We start from the raw sequence: 19,791 nt of genomic DNA on the forward strand, positions 1-19,791 counted from the left end.
CAAAAACAAAGTTGCTGGAAAAGCTCAGCTGGTCTAGCAGTATCTGTGGAGGAGAAAAAAAAGTTAATGTTTTGGGTCTGGTGACCCTTCTTGGGCATCACTTCCCATTGTCCTGTTCGTAATACCCTGGATGCCCAGCACAGCTTCTGTTATCGTGTTGTTGATTTATGGGAAACCTTCTTGTACAACAACAGAAACTATTTGTACATGAGAGTGGAACAGTTTCTTCAGTGGAGGTTCTGGTCCTGTTGAGGTGGACAGGTAGCACACTGTGTCAGTGCACAGCTGACGGTATCTGGTGTGGTGATGTCCCCTTGTGTCTGTCAGATATCACTGACAGTGAAGAGCAGCACGATAACAGAAGCTGTGCTGGGCATCCAGGGTATTAGGAGCAGGACAATGGGAAGTGATGCCCAAGAAGGGTCACCAAACCCAAAACGTTAACTCTTTTTTTTCTCCTCCACAGATGCTGCCAGACCTGCTGAGCTTTTCCAGCAACTTTGTTTTTGTTCCCGAGATTTAGCTTGGAACTGTGATTCAGCGAAGGCATTCTCTCACTTCTGAGCCGGGAAGATTCCATATCCATTCCCAGTATCTGAGTCAATCAGTTGAGGACAACCGCAGCACTGTCAGGGAGCAGCTCTGTCCGGGTGAAGATCTGTCAGGGCTGTAGCACTGTCCAGGTGTAGCTCTGTCCAAGTGTAGCTCTGTCTCAGTGTAGTATTGTTGATGATACATTAAACTGATCTCTGATAGTAGTTTGTTATATAGTAGGTTTTATAAACCAGCAGGAAGGTCTGCCCAGTGCCCCAGTTAGTATCTATCAAGCAATAAACATCTGCTTATGAAAGTTTGCTGTGTGTAAATTGTTTGCTATGCTTCCTGTTATAAAAGTGACCACATTTCATGGCACTTGAGATGTTTTAGGACTGGGAAACATTCACTGAAAGACAACATAAAATAGGAGGTAAAAGGGTGTACGGGGAAGAGGGACTGGAGGTTATGTGATCATAGACCATTGAAGGTGGCAGGATAGGTGCAAAGAGCAGTTAATAAAAGTATACAGTGTTCTCAGGTTAATAGGGGCATCCTTCCTGAATTCATGAAGTTACTGGTATTGTTTACACCACTGTTCCAATCTTTAGCCTATTTGCCAGGAGAGGGGACAGATACAGATACAGCATGCTCATATTTCAGTGGCAGTGACTGCAACAAAAGCCTTGGTCAACAATTTCTCTCTCTGAGGCAAGGGGGGGATCAGATTATAGTCCTCATCAGCTGCTCCAGTGTATCAGGATGTAAACCTGGGATTTTCTGATCTGAATCATGTCAGTCTCAGCTCTCTGAAGCAATGTAACGAACGTCATCCCTCCACTTACAGCCTGTAAGCCTGAACATTCCTCCTTTACAGATCACAATCTCATTTCCTTTTAAATGTTTCACTCTACCTCAGTTTCAGGCAGTCCATTCCAAAGCCGAACCACTGACTGCATGAAAGGAGTTTTTTTTCACGCAACTGTTGCTTCTTTATCAATTATTTCAAATCTGTGCTGTCTCAATCTCAATTCTTTTCTAAGTGGGAAGAGTTTCTTCCTAACAGCTCTGTCCAGTGCTCATGATTTTGAAAGCTTCTATCAGATTCCGTTCTCCAAGGTGGACAGTTCCCAAACTCTCCGATCTGCCTTTATAACTGAAGTTTCCATCCCAAGAACCATCCTGCACCCTCTCCAGTGCATTCACATACTTCCTAAAGTGTAGTGCCCAGAACTGTGCACAATCAAACCAAACTAGCATCTTCAGCAAGTTCAACATAACCTCCTTAACCTCAGGCCTTGTTACTAAAGCTGAGGATGTTGTATGCTTACTCTTAGGTTTTAGAGTTACCATTCTCGAGACACTGTATGCTTACTGTTAGGTCATGGGTTCTAGAGTTCTGACACAGCAAAGTACACCAATATACGTTGAGTCAGGGTGGTGCATTACGTGAAAGGCTGAGATGCACAAATTTGTAGTCGGTTAAGGGAATCAATGGTGATGAGGAAAAGCTAGGAAATTGGAGTTCTGGATTATCAGATTAGTGATATCTCATTGAACGGCCTGCATTTGCTCCTATGTCTTGTGGAAGGGAAACTTGAAGCGGATTTATTTGCATGCACAGCTACAAGTCCCTTTTGGATTTAGTGTTGGCAGTGGCACCCTCCTCTAATGTTATTTTATTAAATGTCAAGAGGAGGTTGGAAGTTAGCATATTGGGAAGTAATTGGTCAGGCTGGATTTTTCCTGCTTTCCTCAGCACGTGGAAGTTTTAGCAGAAGCGGGTGAGAACCTGCCTATCTTGACCGCGCTGTCCGGGGAAGCATTGAGTGACTACTAGCAGTTACCAAACAGCATTAACTCCTGAAGCTCCTGCACCTGCCAATCAGATTGTGAAGGCTTTGTGACCTATTGTCATAGGAGCTGATCATGCGGGTGGCCACTTCCTTTTCCAAGACAGAACAGTGAATTTGTCCTTCAGTGATGGCTCATGGAAGTTTGACCTGCTCCTTTGATAATCTTCCAGTTATATGCTCCGAGGGAAAGGAAACACGAGAGAAATCCAGTAAAACAGACCCTCCCTTCATGCTCTAGGCCATCAGGGTGGATACTGCTATGAAGCTACACTCGATAGGGCTTGTCTAGTCATTCAGCGTGGTACAGCTCTTTGGGGGGAGGTTAGGTTTTAAACTAGCATCTTTATATTTGCTAGATTGCAAGACTTTCTGTTAATATTGTTTCACTGTTTGTCCAGGTATTTTATATTTTCCCTTCTTGAGGCAGATTAACTATTGCATCATAACTTGATCGAACTGCAAGGTACAAATATTTGTGAACACACCTTAGCACTGAACCATACACAGGTATAATTCGCTATCCTTCTCATCCTTTCACCTTGTTCCAATCCTTGGTATGGTCACTGGTAATACACTTCATTGTGCATGTTAAGTTACTCATTCAGATATCTTCTTTCCTTCAGTCCCTTGCACCAAGTGGTTTCCTGTCCTTGGGGATTACAATTTATCTCAACTCTAACTTTTTTCTTCTTGGGGTTCTCTGTTCTTCTTTCCTCTCTAAATCATTCCTAAATACAAATTCTCTTATCTATACTCAACGGCTATTCCCTCAACCTCACTACTCCCTTCATGATTATCAGAAAAATCATCTCTGATTCGTTCCTTCTTTATCCAATACCTCTTTCTGTGGGCAGTCTTAGAAACAGCTCTCCCTCAAGTTAACACTGACCCTTCAAATTCCCACCTGTTTTTGCTTTCGCTCTTTATTCATCATGATGTTTCTGCAGTTAGTGAATAGCTACCTTATACCCTCTTGTGCATTTCTGAAACTCCCATTTAAACCAATAATACCTCTCACCAAAGCCTTGGAAAGAGCAGAGACATCATCTTCAGTGCCTATCACACACTCCATTCCTGAGCTTTTAATCACGTTCACTCAAGCCATGCCAGACTGCTGCTCTGGACAGTGTTGCAAGTAACCTGAGAGGAACTGCCAATCACACTCCCCTTCCGTAACCACGGCTACCTGTGTCAGAGCCTGACAGTTTTTAGACCTGACCACCTACAGATCTAACACCCAAACCTGAGTCATTTCATTCACTGAATGGGGCAAACACCAACAATATTTTAAAGGTGTGACCAACTCAAGGTTTGCCCTGTTGACATTGGACACATTTGAGTAGGATTACAGACTTCCATTGATGTAATAAACTGCCATTCATGTAGAGAGAAACACAGTATCCCCCAGTGTAATGTTAGACCATGTGGCTGCACGGTGCTCACACTTTCAGTTCAAATCTTTTTTCAGGTGGAAATCGCTGGATGGGAACCAAGAGCAGGGCACTGCCCTCTCTAGGCCAAAGGCAACACTGCAACTGCACACACTAGCTCTGGAAGCCGCCTCATCAGCTCAAGAGAGCAGTGCAAACTGGCTGTATTACTAAGCAAACTTAACCGAACACAATCTACCCAAGGGAACAATCCTGCAGCCTTGTTCTGTTACGCTCTCTGAAGAATTTATTTTTTTTTAAATAATGAGAACAGTGTGAAAACAGTACACATAAAGAGTACAAATACATCACTTCAGAGACAATATAAATAATAATAGTGTAACTTGACAAATAAAACTAGACAGATTGATAGATACTGGTTCCTTGAGGGGAAAAGTAATTCTACAGATAAGTACTTGGAAAGTAGGTTACTCACAGAGAATCCTTCCCCTTTAACATTCCTCTGTTCCAACAACCAAGTACTTTCTAAAGTGCTATTACATGTGTGTTAATATCAGGGATTGCATCAGGAAACAACCCATATAACGCAGGGCAGTGACGGCAAACACACCCGGACAATGCAGGAAACAGAGCACTAACTGTCCCCAGGTAATAACATTTCCAAAACATTCAACATTTCTGCTCATTATGTGAGGAATGGTATTGCTTACCCATTCCTGGCACCCAGTCACAGTATCAATCACTCCTAGGACATGTACAGTGTGGAGTTAGATACAGAGTAAAGGTCCCCCTTCACCATCCCCATCAAACAGCCCCAGGACAGGGACAACATGGTGTTAGATATAGAGTGAAGCTTCCTCTACACAGTCCCCAAACACTCCCAGGACAGGAACATCACAAGATTAGATACAGAGTAAAGCTCTTCCTCCATGCTCCCCAAATATTCCCAGGATAGCAACAGCAGGGGGTTGGATATACAGAGTAAAGCTTCCTCTATACTATCCCGACAAAATGCTCCCAAAACAGGATCAGCACAGGGTTAGAGAGTAATGCTCATTCTACACAATGCCAGGGTTGGTACAGTTTAGCTGTTGCTGGGATTAACCTTCCCAGTACACGGCACTTGGCCCAGTGGCAAGCACCACTTCCTAAGTTAGGATCACTGCCCCCATTACTATCAGTTAACAGCACAGGCCGTGAGAATGAAACTTCAGATACAGATGCACCAAGCAATGTTTTCACCCTGAGCCACCACACAGCAAATCCCAGGTCAATGTATTTAAGGCTATCGACTTCTGACAAGCCTTAGCACCTGTGGAAGAGTTCGCAAATGAGATGGGAGCAGAAACCATCAATATGGGGTACATTCAAGGGCAGAACACAACCTTTTCTGGGTCTTTAATAATTAGCTTCCTAAAGGTCTCAGTGTTTGTTTAAACATTACAGTTAGTGTTTGAGGTTTGTACACAGACTGACAGTATATAACAACAAAAAGCAGAACCATCACTAGGATCTCAGTAAACAAATTATATTAAATATCTGTACTAATTATTAAGATCATTTACACAATAAAAACTCAAGTGGAGATGAACCATACTGTGATGATAGAGCTGCTGCCTGGAAAGTTAATGACAACATTTCAAAAATGATTTCTAAAGGACATTGCAAAGAAGAAATTTGCAAAGTGACAGGGTCAGAGCGATAATGACTGGTTTGCCTCTTTCAAAGAGGCTGATTGGTTTCCTTTAATTGAAGAATCATTCAATGATTAATGTCCACTCGAGCTGCTAAAATACCCAACATGTTTTGTTTGTTTACTACATAACATTGGTGAATGTAATCAATCAACTTTGGAGAGATTAGAACATGCAGTAATGTACAATTGAATGCTTTATCAGTCAGACAGAATGAAAGGTATCCTCCCTGATTCAGGCTTGTAATAGCTGGAAGATATGATGCACAGTGAGGGGTGTGAGAGAGAAGGAACAGGGGTCAGAGATGGCAGACAGACAGAAAGACTGCTGGGTACAATCAGGGCTGGGAACTGCAGTAAGGCTCATGGGAGGTACAGTGTGGACAAGTGAGTGCAGTCTGACGAGATCTATTCAGGATCTCACGGTGTAAAAGTGCACAGGGTGCATTTTGATATTCCTATATCACCATTGAACTGGAGCAACCCAGTGATAGCCTGCAGAACAAACAGTTTACCGAACTTCAGTAGTAAACACACCATACTTAACATCTGCATCAACCAGTGGTATAAATGGAGACATTCATTCTGTGAACAAAAATAATGCAACTGTAACATGAATATAGCTGTGGCAAACTCATCCAGTTAAATACGTGGTTTACACAATACGTGTTCAATGACAGAGCTGCCAGTGAGAGGAGTAAGGTGTCTGAGGAATTTACGCATTGCAATGAAGAAAAAGGAGGACAGACTGCGATCAACACTAACATTATGATCTGGCCTGAACACTACATGAGATTGCTTTTCTATTCATACTTGCACCTTCCTCAGAAACTATTCCTCTGCTGGATATACACTCCCACACTAACTCTCTCCCTCACACACCACCCCCGTGCAGGGCTCACTCCCACACACAGCACCCCCATGCAGGGCTCACTCCCACACTAACTCTCCTTCACACATCAGCCCTGTGCAGGCCACATTGCCATGTTACCACATTCCACACTGACCTCGCCCTGGTGACCATTCAATGGCCAAAGATAGTCCGGTGAGCATGGGCAGGCAGACAGCTGACCGGTCTGTTTGAAATGGTTCATGCCCTCCGTTAAAGTAACAACTCCAGACACACAGGCCCACTGCTATCACCAGAATGTACGTCCCACCACGTCAACAGATGTTTGACTATCGAAAGAATCACTGCAACTCCCTTTTTCTCACTCTCGGCGATACTTCTAGTTCCGGTGATAGGGAGTGGAACGGTCACTCGATTGCAGGGACCAGGGGCACGTCAGTACAGGACAGGGGTCAGGGGAGTGGCACAGCAGGGCAGGGGTCAGGGGGAAGGGAGACTGGAGGGCAGGGGTAGGGTGGAGTTTTCCATAACCGTCACTCAGGGAATCAGGCACAATAGTTGGTGCTGCTCCCAGACTGAGTTAGCATAGGTGCTGCTTTATTAACCAAGAGTCATGGACTGTTACTATCGTTCAGTAAAGGAATTGCATATTGTGTCCCAGACTGAAACCCTGAAGACAGAGCAGCGTGGGGACAGGACTATCTGGTCAGGTTAGCACTGACCATTAATCAGCAACAGGGGAGAATTTGAGAGTTTCTGGCTCAGTAAGGAAGGGGTCTGCCCACAATCCTAACAGGGGTACACAGAAGATGTGAAAGGGTGTCTTATATCGATTTAGATGAAGAGGTGCAGAAACCAGCTGACAGACTGAGAATTAAAGTGAAAAGCAATTTGGCCAGAGAGTCCTCCATTCCTGCGTGGCTCCTCAAACCCGCTGAATTTCGAAAAGCTTCACATCGGTATCGTACCAGATGGGTGGGTCAACATTTCTGTGGAAACAAACAGAAAGGTCAGGGCGATGTAACCCAGTTACATGTGTACGGCAGAATAGGGCAGTCACTCGTTACTTGGAATGTTCAAGTCTGCTGGGTGGGGTCGAGACAGAGTATAAATACATCAGAATTAAAATGGTGCCACAGTTTAGCAAAGTCATGAAAAAAAAACAAACAGCAGGCTTTACATCCCATGGGATAGAATTGAAAACTAGAGATGTTACGGGAAACCTAGCCGAAATTCTGCTCAAAAATGAAGAGGAGGGTGAGGAGATAATATACAGGAATAATTCTGGGTAAATATTCCTGGGAAACACTGACAAGGCTGGGTCTCTTCTCTCTTTAATAAAGGAGTGGCAACCTAAATTCATGGAAGATTTTGGTCCAAGTGGATAATGAAGGAATCTTTCCTTCTCTGGGGAAGAGGCAGTCAGTATCAGACAGGGACCAAAGAAATCCAACTGGGAATTCAGAAGACACTACTTCACCCAGAACATGGGGAGAAAGTGGAACTCATTCTCACAGGGAGTGGCTGAAATGAATAATACACATGGATTTGAGGGAAAACTAAATTAGCCCACGAGGGAGAAGGGAATAAACGGTTACAATCATGGGTTCAGATGAGGAAAGGTGGAAGATGTGCATGAAGCATAAACACCAATGTTCACTAGTTGGGCTGAATGCCCTGTTTCTGTATTTTCCATAATCCTATGGTAAAAGTAAATGCAAGTTCTTAAAGTGTTCTTCCTAAGCTGCATATGGCTGCAGGGGAGAACAGGATGTGGCAGCACGGTGGCTCAGTGGTTAGCACTGCTACCTCATAGCGCCAGGGACCCGGGTTGGATTCCAGCCTCGGGCAACTGTCTGTGTGGAGTTTGCACATTCTCCCCGTGTCTGCGTGGGGTTTCCTCCGAGTGCTCCAGCTTCCTCCCACAATCCAAAGATGTAAGGTTTAGGTGGATTGGCCATGCTAAATTGCCCGTAGCGTCTAGACTGGGAAATGCAGGGATAAGGCAGAGTGTGGGTTTGGATGGGATGGTCATCAGAGAGTCAGTGTGGACTCGATGGGTTGAACGGCCTGCTTCCACACTGTAGGGATTCCATGAAATTCCCTGAAAAGCCTGAATTGCCATCACACTGGTGAACTCCATCTGAAAGATCCACAGAAACTATTCCTTGAAAAGACAGCACATTGGATGGTAAGGAACTGCTCACCTCAGGTAAATGACACCCCACATGTACGTGCGGAACCACATGGCAGTGCCAGAGTTGGCTTGATACTTGCGAATAAGGATGGGATGAGGCACAGGGAGCAATCCCACCAGGGTGCCGTGCTGCAGAAACTTCAGGATCTCTGACTCATCAGTCAAACCTCTGCATTTAAACAGGCACAGGTCACAGCTTAGCAACTGTCTGTAGACTTTAACAGCAGTGTTAACTGTCTCTGCAACATCATCCTTTCCTTCCTATCTCCTTATGCCCAGAACACAGATCCTAGGGTGCTCCATCAATGATAAAATGTCTAAACTGGATTGATCAGTTTATTTAGCATAATGTCAAGGATTCTGAATCAGAAGCAGGCAGAAGGAGTTGAGATTCAGATTAGTCTTAGACTAACTGAATAGAGGAAATAGTTCAAAGAGCTGAATGGTTTCCATCCTGTTCCTGCTTTGCTCAGAAAGGTATCAGCAGACTACTTATCTTTAGAGAATATTGCAGCTGATCCCAAAACTGCCTTCACTCAACAACCACACTTAGATAAAGACTGTTTAGTGATTAGGAACACTGACCTGGGCAGACACCCTCCCCACTTTCCAGAGAAACAGTGCGCAGCATCACTGCATTGCCCTTAAGGTCACTCATCTTTAATCACATGAAGAAATTAATAGCAGTACAGATACTGTCGATCACACAGAGCACAGAAGAACTGGATTAATGCCAGTGTGTACAGTCGTAGTAACACTGGGCGCAGGGAGGTAGGTTGCTGAGTGACATTGTCAATAAACTGGAATATCAGTACAAAAATTTCTACCCTAATATGAAACTAAGCGTGCAAAACAACTCCTTGTAACAATAAGATGAGACATACTCAACTTGAACAAAAATATCCCATGTAATAATTCATTGGACTAAAAGATGTTTAAACACTTAAAATAACCTTTTAAAGGAGGAGAGGTGATTGACTGCCTTTTCCTTAGAGCCATCCCTTGCAGAGTCTTTGCCTTCAATAATTATTTTCTTAGTGAAATGACGTTTTGCAGGGAGCGGATCACTGACACACAATCTGCTCAAACCACATTTTATAAGGTGAAAAGTAGGAATAGGAGTAGGCCATTTGGCCCCTCTGCCATTCAATAGGATCATGGTTGATCTGACATTCCTCATGCCCACTTTCCTGCATTTTTCCTGATTGAGAATCTATTTATCTCAGCCTTAAGGAGTCTGCCGCCACAGCTTTCTGCAGCAAGGAGTTTTAAATGCTCCGAGAGAAGAAATTCCTCCTCAATTCTGAGTAATCCAAGGTGGAGGACAGGAGAGAATTGTGGCTGTAACAGCTGCTCCTTTTTTGAGGTTTTTTCAGTGTTGGAACTGATTTCTTCGAATCCTTGCAGCAGTAATTAATGTTTTATAAGCTGTTGCATTGTTTTGGCACGTTGGGGGAAAAAAAAATCAAAGCAAAGCTAGCGTTAAAACAGGAGGAATTGAGAGAGCAGGTACCACGTTGGAGGTGAGAAAAGGAGCAGTGACCTTTCATAGTCAGCTGCCTGTTTAGTTTAAAGCATCTCTAGACATCGGTGTTCTGTTTCAGATAAATATACAAACAGTGGAATTCACAGCTGACCTTGGAGACACCTCAGTATTGGGAGATCCTCCCAGCACGGGAACAGCTAAGTGTTTTATTTAAAAGACTAATCTTATCCATTTTTGTAAATCCAAATTAGTTTTGTTTGTGATGATTTAGATCTAACTCTCAATTAAACTATCTTAAAATATAAAACATATCCACCACATTATCCTACAGCAAAGATTTTAGAGCAATAAGACTGTGCTATTTTTTGGGTCTGTGGATTGTTAAGGTGCAAAGATGACCTTCAGTGATGTGCTCTTCCTGTTGGATGTGGGGGATTAGGGAGAATTTCCACGTTACTCTTGGTTTTGTCTGTAAGAAATGTGTTTGGTTACGGATCCTAACAGATCACATGGACAGGTTGAAGCGGCGGTTCGAGGCAATGAGGAATTTACAGGAACAGGGGGTGTGATGGATGGCAGTTTCAGGGAGGCAGAAAAACCAAAGATACAGTGAGGTAGGTGGGTTACTTCCTGGAAAGGTAGGAAAGGGAGGCAAGTAGTGCAGGAGTCTCTTGTGGTCATCCCTATCTCAAACAAATATGCTGATGGAAAATGTAAGAGGTGATGGACTCTTAGGGGAATGTAGCACTGACAGTCAAGTTTCTGGTACCAAGACTGGCTGTATGGTAATGAAGGGAATGTCAGCGTACAAGCGATTGATTCTGATAAGGGACTCTCAAATCAGACAGATGTTTCTGCAGCCGACAACGAGATATCAGAATGATGTGTTGCCTCCCTGGTGCCAGGGTCAAGGATGTCTCAGAGAGGGTGCAGAATGTTCTCAAAGGGGAGAGAGATTGGGAGGTCATTGTACACAGGAAGAAACAAGGAAGAGGTTCTGAGAAGAAAATCTGGGAAATTACGTAGGAGGTTAAAAAGCAGGTCCTCAAGGGTAGTAACATCTGGATTACTTCCAGTGCGATATGCTAGTGAGAGTAGGAATAGGAGGATAGAGCAGATGAATGCTTGGCTGAGGACCTGGTGCAGGGAAGAGGATAAGTATTTTTCAATGATTGGAATCTCTTCTGGGGTAGAAGCGACATGTATAAGAAGGATGGATTGCACCTGAATTGGAAGGGGACTAATATACTGCCGGGGAGATTTGCTAGAGCCACCCAGGAGGATTCAAACTGGTTGGTTGGGCGACGGATGGGACCCAAAGAGATAGTGAGAAAAGGGAATAGTCTGAGACTGGTGCAGCTGAGAAAAGTAGCAAGTTAAACATTCATGGCAGGCAGGAGCAAAGCAGAGAATGAGGCAGGACAGATAAATTAAACTGCATTTATTTCAATGTGAGCGGCCTGACAGGTAAGGCAGATGAACTCAGGGCATAGTTGGGAACATGGGACTAAGACATCATAGCGATTACAGAGACATGGTTCAGGAATGGACAGGAGTGGCAACTTAACGTTTCAGGGTATGGGAAAGGTAGAAAGGAAGGTGAGAGGGGAAGGGTCTGGCGTTTTTGATTAGGGATACCGTTACGGCTGTACTTAGGGACTATATTCCAGGGGAGTGCATCCAGTGAGGTTATTTGGGTGGAACTGCAAAATAAGAAAGGGATCATCACCTTATTGGGATTGTACTGTAGACCTCCCAATCGTCAGCAGGAAATTGAGAAGCAAATTTGTAAGGAGATCAAAATTATCTGTAAGAATAGTAGAGTCATAATGATAGGAGATTTTAACGTCCCACACATAGACTGGGACTGCCATAGTGTTGAGGAATTGTATGAAGAAGAGTTTGTTAAGTGTGTACAAAAAAATTTTCTGAGTCGGTATGTGAATGTACCTGCCAGATAATGAGCAAAAATTGATCTTCACTTGGGAAATAAGGCAGGGCAGGTAACTGAGGTGTCAGTGGAGGAGCATTTTGGAGCCTGTGACCATATTTCTATTAGTTTTAAAATAGTGATAGAAAAGTAAAAATCTGATCTAAAAGCTAAAAATCCTAAATTGGAGGAAGGCAAATTTTGACAGTATTCGGCAAGTATTTTCAAAAGTTGATTGGGGGTGGTTATTCGCAGGTAAAGGGATGGCTGGAAAATTGGAAGCCTTCAAAAGTGAGATAACCAGAGTCCAGGGACAATGTTTCTGTTCGGGTGAAGGGTAAAGACAGTAGGTATAGAGAATGCTGGATGACTGGAGAAATTGAGGTTCTGGTCAAGAAAAAGGAGGCAGTATCATCAGGTATATACAGCAGGGATCAAATGAATCCCTGCAGGGGTATAAAGCGGGAAATGAGGAGGCAAAAAGGGGACATGAGACAGCTTTGGCAAATAAAATTAAGGAGAATCCAAAGAGATTCTACAAATACATTAAGGGCAAAAGGGGAACTAGGGAGAGAACAGGGTCCCTTTAAGATCAGCAAGGCTGACTATGTATGGAACCAGAGGAAGGGGGGAGATTCTAAAGGAGTGTCTCACATCAGTGTTTGCTGTGAAGGAGGATTCGGAAGCTAAAGAACTTGGGGGAAATAAATAGCGATATCTTGAAAAGTGACACAGTATAGAGGTGGTGAAGCTGGACATCCTAAAACACGTATAAGTGGATAACTCCCCAGGACCTGATGAGGTGTGCCTTAGAACTTTGTGGGAAGATTGGCATGTGATTGCTGGGCCCCTTGCTGAGATACTTGTATCATCGAGAGCCACACGTGAGGTGCCAGAAGACTGGAGGTTGGCTAATGTGGTGCCATTATTTAAGAAAGGTGGTAAGGAAAAGCCATGGAACTATAGACCGGTGAGCCTGGCCTCAGTAGTGGGCGAGTTGTTGGAGGGGACACTGAGGGACAGACTTTACATATAATTGGAAAGGCAAGGATTGATTAGAGATAGTCAATGTGGCTTTGTGCGTGGGAAATCATGTCTCACTAAATTTGATTGAGTTTATTGAGGAAGTGACAAAGAGGGTTGACGAAAGCGGAGCAGTGGGCGTGGTTTATGTGGTCTTCAGTAAGGTGTTTGATGAGGTTCTTCATGATAGACTAGTTAACCAGGTTAGATCACATGGAATACAGGGAGAACTAGTCATTTGGATAAATAACTGGCTCAAAAGCAGAAGACAGAGGGTGGTGATGGGGTATTGCTTTTCAAAGTGGAGGCCTGTGACCTGCGGTGTGCCACAAGGATCGGTGCTGAGTCCACATTTATATAAATGATTTGGATGTGAGCACAGGAGGTATGGTTAGAAAGTTTGCAAAAGGACACCAAAATTAGTGATGCAATGAACAGCCAAGAAGGTTACCTCAGAGTACAACAGGATCTTGATCAGATGGGCTGATGGGCCAAGGAGTGGCAGATGGAGTTTAATTTAAATAAACATGAGATGCTGTGTTTTGGAAAGCTAAATCAGGGCAGGACATGTACAGTTAATGGTAAGGTCCTGTGGAGTGCTGCTGAACAAAGAGACCTTGGAGGTTCAAAGTTCCTTGAAAGTGGAATCGCAGATAGACACGATAGTGAAGAAAGCCTTTGGTGTGCTTGACTTTATTGGTCAGGGCACTGAGTGCAGGAGTTGGGAGGTCATGTTGCAGCTGTACAGGACGTTGGTTATGCCATTTTTGGAATATTGCGTGTAATTCTGGTCTCCCTGCTATAGGAAGGATGTTGTGAAACTTAAAAGATTAACCACAATATTGCCAGGGCAGGAGGGTTTGAGCTATTGGGAGAGGCTGAGTAGGCTGGGGTTATTTTCCCTGGATCATTGGAGGCTGTGGAGTGAACTTTACAGAGGTTTATAAAATCATGAGGGGCATGGATAAGGTGAACAGTCAAGGTCATTTCCCCAGGGTAGCGGAGTCCAAAACCAGACGGCATAGGTCTAAGGTGAGAGGGGAAAGATATAAAAGGGACCTAAGGAGCAACATTTTCACGCAAAGGGTGGTGCGTGTATGGAATGAGCTGCCAGAGGAAGTGGTGAAGGCTGCAGGCCTTTAAAAGGCATCCGAATGGGTACATGAATAGGAAGGGCTTGGAGGGATGTGGGCCAAATGCTGGCAAATGAGACTAGATTAAGTTGGGATATCTGGTGGCATGGATGAGCGAGACCAACAGGTCTGTTTTCATGCTGTACATCTCTCTGACTCTCATGTCAATCTTAAATTGGCACCCCTTCATTCTGAGACTCTGTCCTCCCGTTCTAGACTCTCCCATGAGGGGGAGCAGTCTCTCAGCATTTACCCTGACAAGCCCCTTCAGAATCCTCTATGTTTTAATGAGATTACCGCTCATTCTTCTAAACTCTGGTGAGTAGAGTCACATTCAATTTAACCTTTGCCGATAAGAAAATTCCTGCATAATGGGGATCATCCTAGTGAACTTTTGCTGAACTCCCTCCAATGAAATAATATCTTTCTTTCAATATGGGGACTAAATCTGCTCACAGTATTCCAGATGTGGTCTCACCAACTCTTGTACAGTGGTACTAAGACATCCCTACTCTTACACTCCAACCCCCTTGAAATAAGGGCCAACATTCCATTCCATTTCCTTTCCTGCCCCTGTGTGCTAGTTTTCTAAGATTCATACAATTACCTCCAAGTCCCTCTGCATGCAGCTTTCTGCAGTTTTTCTCCATTTAAATAATATTCTGTTTTTTTTGTTCACTTTTCCAAAATGAACAACTTGGCATTTTCCCACATTATACTCCATTTGCCAACCTTTTGCCAACTTACTTAATATCTCTATAGATTGTCTATATCCCTCTCACAATGTACCTCACTACCTATTTTTGTGTCATCTGCAAACTTGACTACAACACATTCGCTTTCTTCCTCCAAGTCATTAATACATATTCTAAACAGTTGTGGTCCCAGCACTGATCCCTGTGGAATCCCACCGATTACAGAATGCCAACCTGAGAAAAAAAGCCCTTATCCCCACTTGCACTTTCTTTCTCATTAGCCAATTCTCCACCTACACCAATGTACTAGCTCCAGCACCATGGGCTCTAATCTCATGACTTAATATTGTGATAGGTACCTTGTCGAACGCTTATGAAAGTTCAAATACAATTAATATACTCATTCCCCTCTATCCACTATGGGTAAGACTTCCACAAAAAAATTCTCATGAATTAATTAGACACAATTTCCCTTTCATGAAGCCACATTGACTTTGTTTAATGAGATTATGATTTTCAAAATGTTCTGTTATTACTTCCATAATAATTGTTTCCAATACTTTTCCAACAACAGACATAAGGCTAATCTGCCTACAGTTACCTGCTTTTTGCCTGCCTCCCTTTTTGAATAGGGGTGTCACCCTGGCAGCTTTCCAATCCGCTGTAGCTTCTCCAGAATCCAAAGATTTTTGGAAACTTACAGCGAATGTATCCACTTTCTCCGCAGCTACCTCCTTTAGGATCCTAGGCTGTAGGTCATCAGGGCCAAGAACGTATCTACCTTTCGCCCCATCAGATTTTCTAATTCTACTTCGCAAGTCATGGTGATAGTATTTGATCACTTCCGTGTATTCTTTAGTAGTAATGCGATGCTCTAAGTAAAGACTGTTGCAAAATAGCTAATTAATTCCTCTGCCGTTTCCATGTTCCCCAAATCTGCCTCCCAGATTCGTCTTCTAAGCGGCCAACGTTCACTTTGACCACTCTCTTCCTTTTCATATAATTAAAGCAGCTCTTATCAACATTTTTTGTGTTGCTAATTTGTCTTCACAGTTTATTTTTTCTATCTTTATCTTCTTTTTAGCCACCCTTCAATGAATTCTGAATTAATCCCAGTCTTCATAGCTATCACTGGTTTAGGTCTCCTTACATGCTTTTTCTTTCAACTTTAATACTGTCCCTAACTTTCCTGGTTGAATTATCCCTCTCTCAGAATCTTTCCTCCTTACTGGGATATATTTTTGCTGAGGGTCATGAATTACCTCCTTAAATGTCTGCCACTGCTTGCTTACTGTCCTTCCTGCTAATCTATCTGCCCAGTTCACATTAGCTAACTCTACCCTTCTTTTAGTCTAATTCCCTCTTTAATTAAAGTTTTTTTCCGACCCAAATTTCTCACTCGAACTGAAAAGTAAATTTTATTATGTAATGATCACTACTTCCTCAGGGATCTTTCACTTGGAGGTTGCTTCTTACAATTACCTCATAACCCATTGCTAGACCCAGGATAGTCAGTTCCCAGGTTGGCACTACGTCATATTGCTCAGAAACTGTCCCTAATACATCCTGTGAATTCATTGTTATAGCCACCCTTTCCAATTTGATTAATCCAATCAAAATGAAGATAAACCCGCTGATAATTAATGCACTGTTCTTTTCACATGCTCTTATTATTTGTTGATTTATTACCTTTCCCGCGCACTGGCTCCTGTTTGGGGGCCTGTACATTACTCCTCCCAATGTTTTCTTTCCCTTGCTGTTTCTTTACCTTCACCAAAATGGATTCAACTACATCCGAGCCTAGGTCATTTCTCACAACTGTACTCATTTTATTTCTTCCTAACAGTGCTACTACACCATCATTTCCAACCCACCTTGTCTCTCTGGAAGGTCGAATATTCCTGAACTCCCAATTTTGATCCCCTTGCAACTGTAACGGCTATGAGATCACATCCATTTACTCTGACTTCCACCAGTTTGTCTATCTTATTCCAAATGCTTCATGCATTAAGATACAACGCCTTTAAGTTTGTTCCATTATCAAGTTTCCCGACAACTTTTATAGTCCCTTGGTACAACATGACATTTAAACATTCTGACCCTTCCTTTTATTTTCTGCCAATGATCAACTCCATCACTAACTACAATCCTAGCTTCTCTTTTACCTTTGATTTTATAACTTTCCATGCAACCCCACTATTTAGTTTAAAGTCACCTCTATAGCTCGAGTTACATAATTCACCAGGACTCTAATCACAGCATGATTCAGGTAGAGCCTGTCCCATCAGTACAGCTCTCTCCTTCCCAATGCCAACGTCCCATGAATTCAAACCCATTTCTCCCACACCAATTTCTGAGGCACATTTACTTCTTTAATCATGTTGACCTGATGCCAATTAGTCTGTGGCTTTAGTAATCCAAGGATTGTTACCTTTTTGGTTCTGCTTTCTAATTTACTACCTCGCTGTTCATATTCCCTCAGCAAAACCTCTTTCCCTTTTCTACTAATACTGTTGATACCTATGTGGACCACGACAACTGGATCTTTCCCCTCTCACTCCCCAGTTTCTTTGTAGCCCAGATTAGAGATCCTGAACCAGGGCACCAGGCAAGTGACACAGCCTTCGGGGCTCTCGATCTTGCCCACAGAGTACAGTGTCTATTCCCGTGTCTGTACTAGCTCTAATTACAACCACATTTCTCTTTTCTCCCCCATCTTGCATGGTTCCCTCTACCATGGTGCTATGGTCAGTTTGCTCATCCTCCCTACAGTCCCCACTCTCACCCACACAGGGAGCAAGTCTCAAACCTGTCTGACAAACTCAAAGGCCGAGGCTCCATCAGCACCACCTCCTGGACCCTTCTACCTGCCTTGCCCATTGTCATATTCTCCTGTTCCTGACCACCAACTGAATTTGAGATAGTTAATCTAAGGGTATGACTGCCTCGTGAAACAGCGTGCAGGTAACTCTCCCTCTCTCTGAAGTGTCAAAGTATTCAAAGATCAGACTCCGGCTTGTCAACTCTGAGTCATAATTCATCAAGCAACCTCAAGCTGATTCCAGTGTCTTCTTGCTCTGAAGCTTTTGATACTTCGACCAAGAGTATTCCCTTCCAGGGGGAGTGCAGATAAGACATCTCCATGGACAAGTATGGAACATGTCTATTAGGAAGAGGGTGGCGTGTGTGGTCACCTTCAATCTCTCAGAACACATGCACAAGCGGTTGACTGTGGTGGTGAGGCTGGGATCAGGAGTGTGACCATCCACCTCAAATCCCCCAATATAAGGCCTTCACGTTGTTGAACTGGGGACCTTGAGCCCAGCCAGAGCAAACCAGATCTGGAACGAACATCCTCAACATTAACCAAGAGCCAAAGCTGGAAGCAGGCAGTTTTAAGGCTCAATTCTGGTGTTGTCTCAACCACTGGCCGTACCTCCTGTGAATCTGATCCACTTGTGCCTTCTAATACAGTGTGAGGCACTGACTGCGCAGGGAACCTGCTAGTTTTCTGGCATTTTACTGATCAGATTGGCAAACTGAGGAAAGAATCCACAGGATGAGGGTTACCACCGTGGCAACTTTAAATGGCAGCCAAGAGATCAAAAGGAATTTTAAAAGGACAAAAGAATTCAAACTGTTTTGGTCTGGCCTGAGGCTAAGAGACATTCACATTTACAAAGCCTATCAAACAGTGATTTTCTATATTTCTGGCCGAAGGATATAAGAAGCTCAGCGATGCCTGTCCTGCAGCCTACTGTTGTTAGTGCACATGCTTACTTGTCAATGCAGATCTTCTCCACTTGTGGGACCAGAACCTGTAACAGGCGCATGATTGTTTGGAGGGGCAGTTTTGATTTCCATGATATCACCTGCAGGTCAAATGTCACACACAGTGAGCGCTGGGTTAGTACCATGCAAAGGGAGGCATGCACAGACAATTAAAGAACACAGCAAATTCTGAAGGGTTAAAACCCCAGACATGGGACTGTTTGACAAAACATCAGCAACAAGGTCAAAGCAGACTGAGACTGATTAGAAATTAACAGCTAGTGACTCAGCATTTCACAGGGCACACAGACAGATCTTTGCTTCACCCCAGCCGCAATTGGACAGCATTCATTCAGCTGGGGCTGCGTAGGCCACTGTGTACAAAACACAACTAATTCAAACTTCAGTCTCATTTACACTGAAATTTTCCTGATTCTTCCCCAGTTACCTGCCTCAGACTTAAGACTAGACAAAATCTGGGCCAATGGGAACTCAAATGAGGATATTTAGGGGCCCAGCTGTGCAAAATGTGCTGCAGTGCATTTGCTTCAGTAAATAAAAGATGAGCAACAGACGTTGTTATCATATTCTCATTCACACAGCCTATGCACATTAACATTTTCCCAACAAATACACAAGACTAAAATCAAAAAGGTCTAGGTGCTGTTCATTATTGATGTTTAAGATCCACGTGGAAAGTTCTTTTACCTGGAGAGAGAAAATGTATGCAGGTGACTGTGTGTACAAGCGTATGACTGAGTTACACAGAATGTGACTGAATGAGAGAGAGAGTGGGAGAGACAAAGTGTGCGAGTGAGACGGTGCGAGGGAATGACAGCAAATGCCAGAATGAGTGAGGGTGCAAAACAGCGTGAGAGTGGGTAAGCTTGAGAAAACAACAGTGAGTACAAGGGACAATGCGAGCGTGAGAAAGTAGGAGAGTAAGAGTGTGAGCAAGACTGAGTGAGAGAGAAAGTAAAAGAATGGAAGTGAGCGATTGCAAGAGCAAGATGACGGGTGTGAGAGAGTGGGGGACAGTGAGAGAGCATGACAGGAAGTGAGAGTGTGTGTGTGTGAGAGAGAGAGAGAGAGAGAGAGAGAGAGAGAGAGAGAGAGAGAGAGGCATTTGTATAACGTTGCTATAATTTCATCTGCGGCTTGTGGGGAGATTTCTGTCAGAAATCAAGTTGGAAGATCAGTCTTCACTCTGGTACCCTGTCTCACACATCAAT

The 19,791-nt window shown here is 43.6% G+C and overlaps 1 protein-coding gene across 1 annotated transcript in view; it reads right to left on the minus strand.

Annotated features, from left to right (window-relative positions):
- Positions 1-4,061: 4,061 nt before the first annotated feature.
- LOC125463600 (protein HID1) overlaps positions 4,062-19,791 on the minus strand; it is a 113,900-nt gene continuing 98,170 nt past the window's right edge. The window contains exons 21-23 of the mRNA XM_059653560.1: positions 18,569-18,660; positions 8,532-8,690; positions 4,062-7,313 (exon numbers count right to left, since the gene is read on the minus strand). Of these exons, the coding sequence (XP_059509543.1) occupies positions 7,250-7,313; positions 8,532-8,690; positions 18,569-18,660 (315 nt within the window). The 3' untranslated portion in view covers positions 4,062-7,249. The remainder of the gene's footprint in view (positions 7,314-8,531; positions 8,691-18,568; positions 18,661-19,791) is intronic.

Source organism: Stegostoma tigrinum, chromosome 22 (genome assembly GCF_030684315.1).
Source record: "Stegostoma tigrinum isolate sSteTig4 chromosome 22, sSteTig4.hap1, whole genome shotgun sequence".
NCBI lineage: Eukaryota > Metazoa > Chordata > Chondrichthyes > Orectolobiformes > Stegostomatidae > Stegostoma > Stegostoma tigrinum.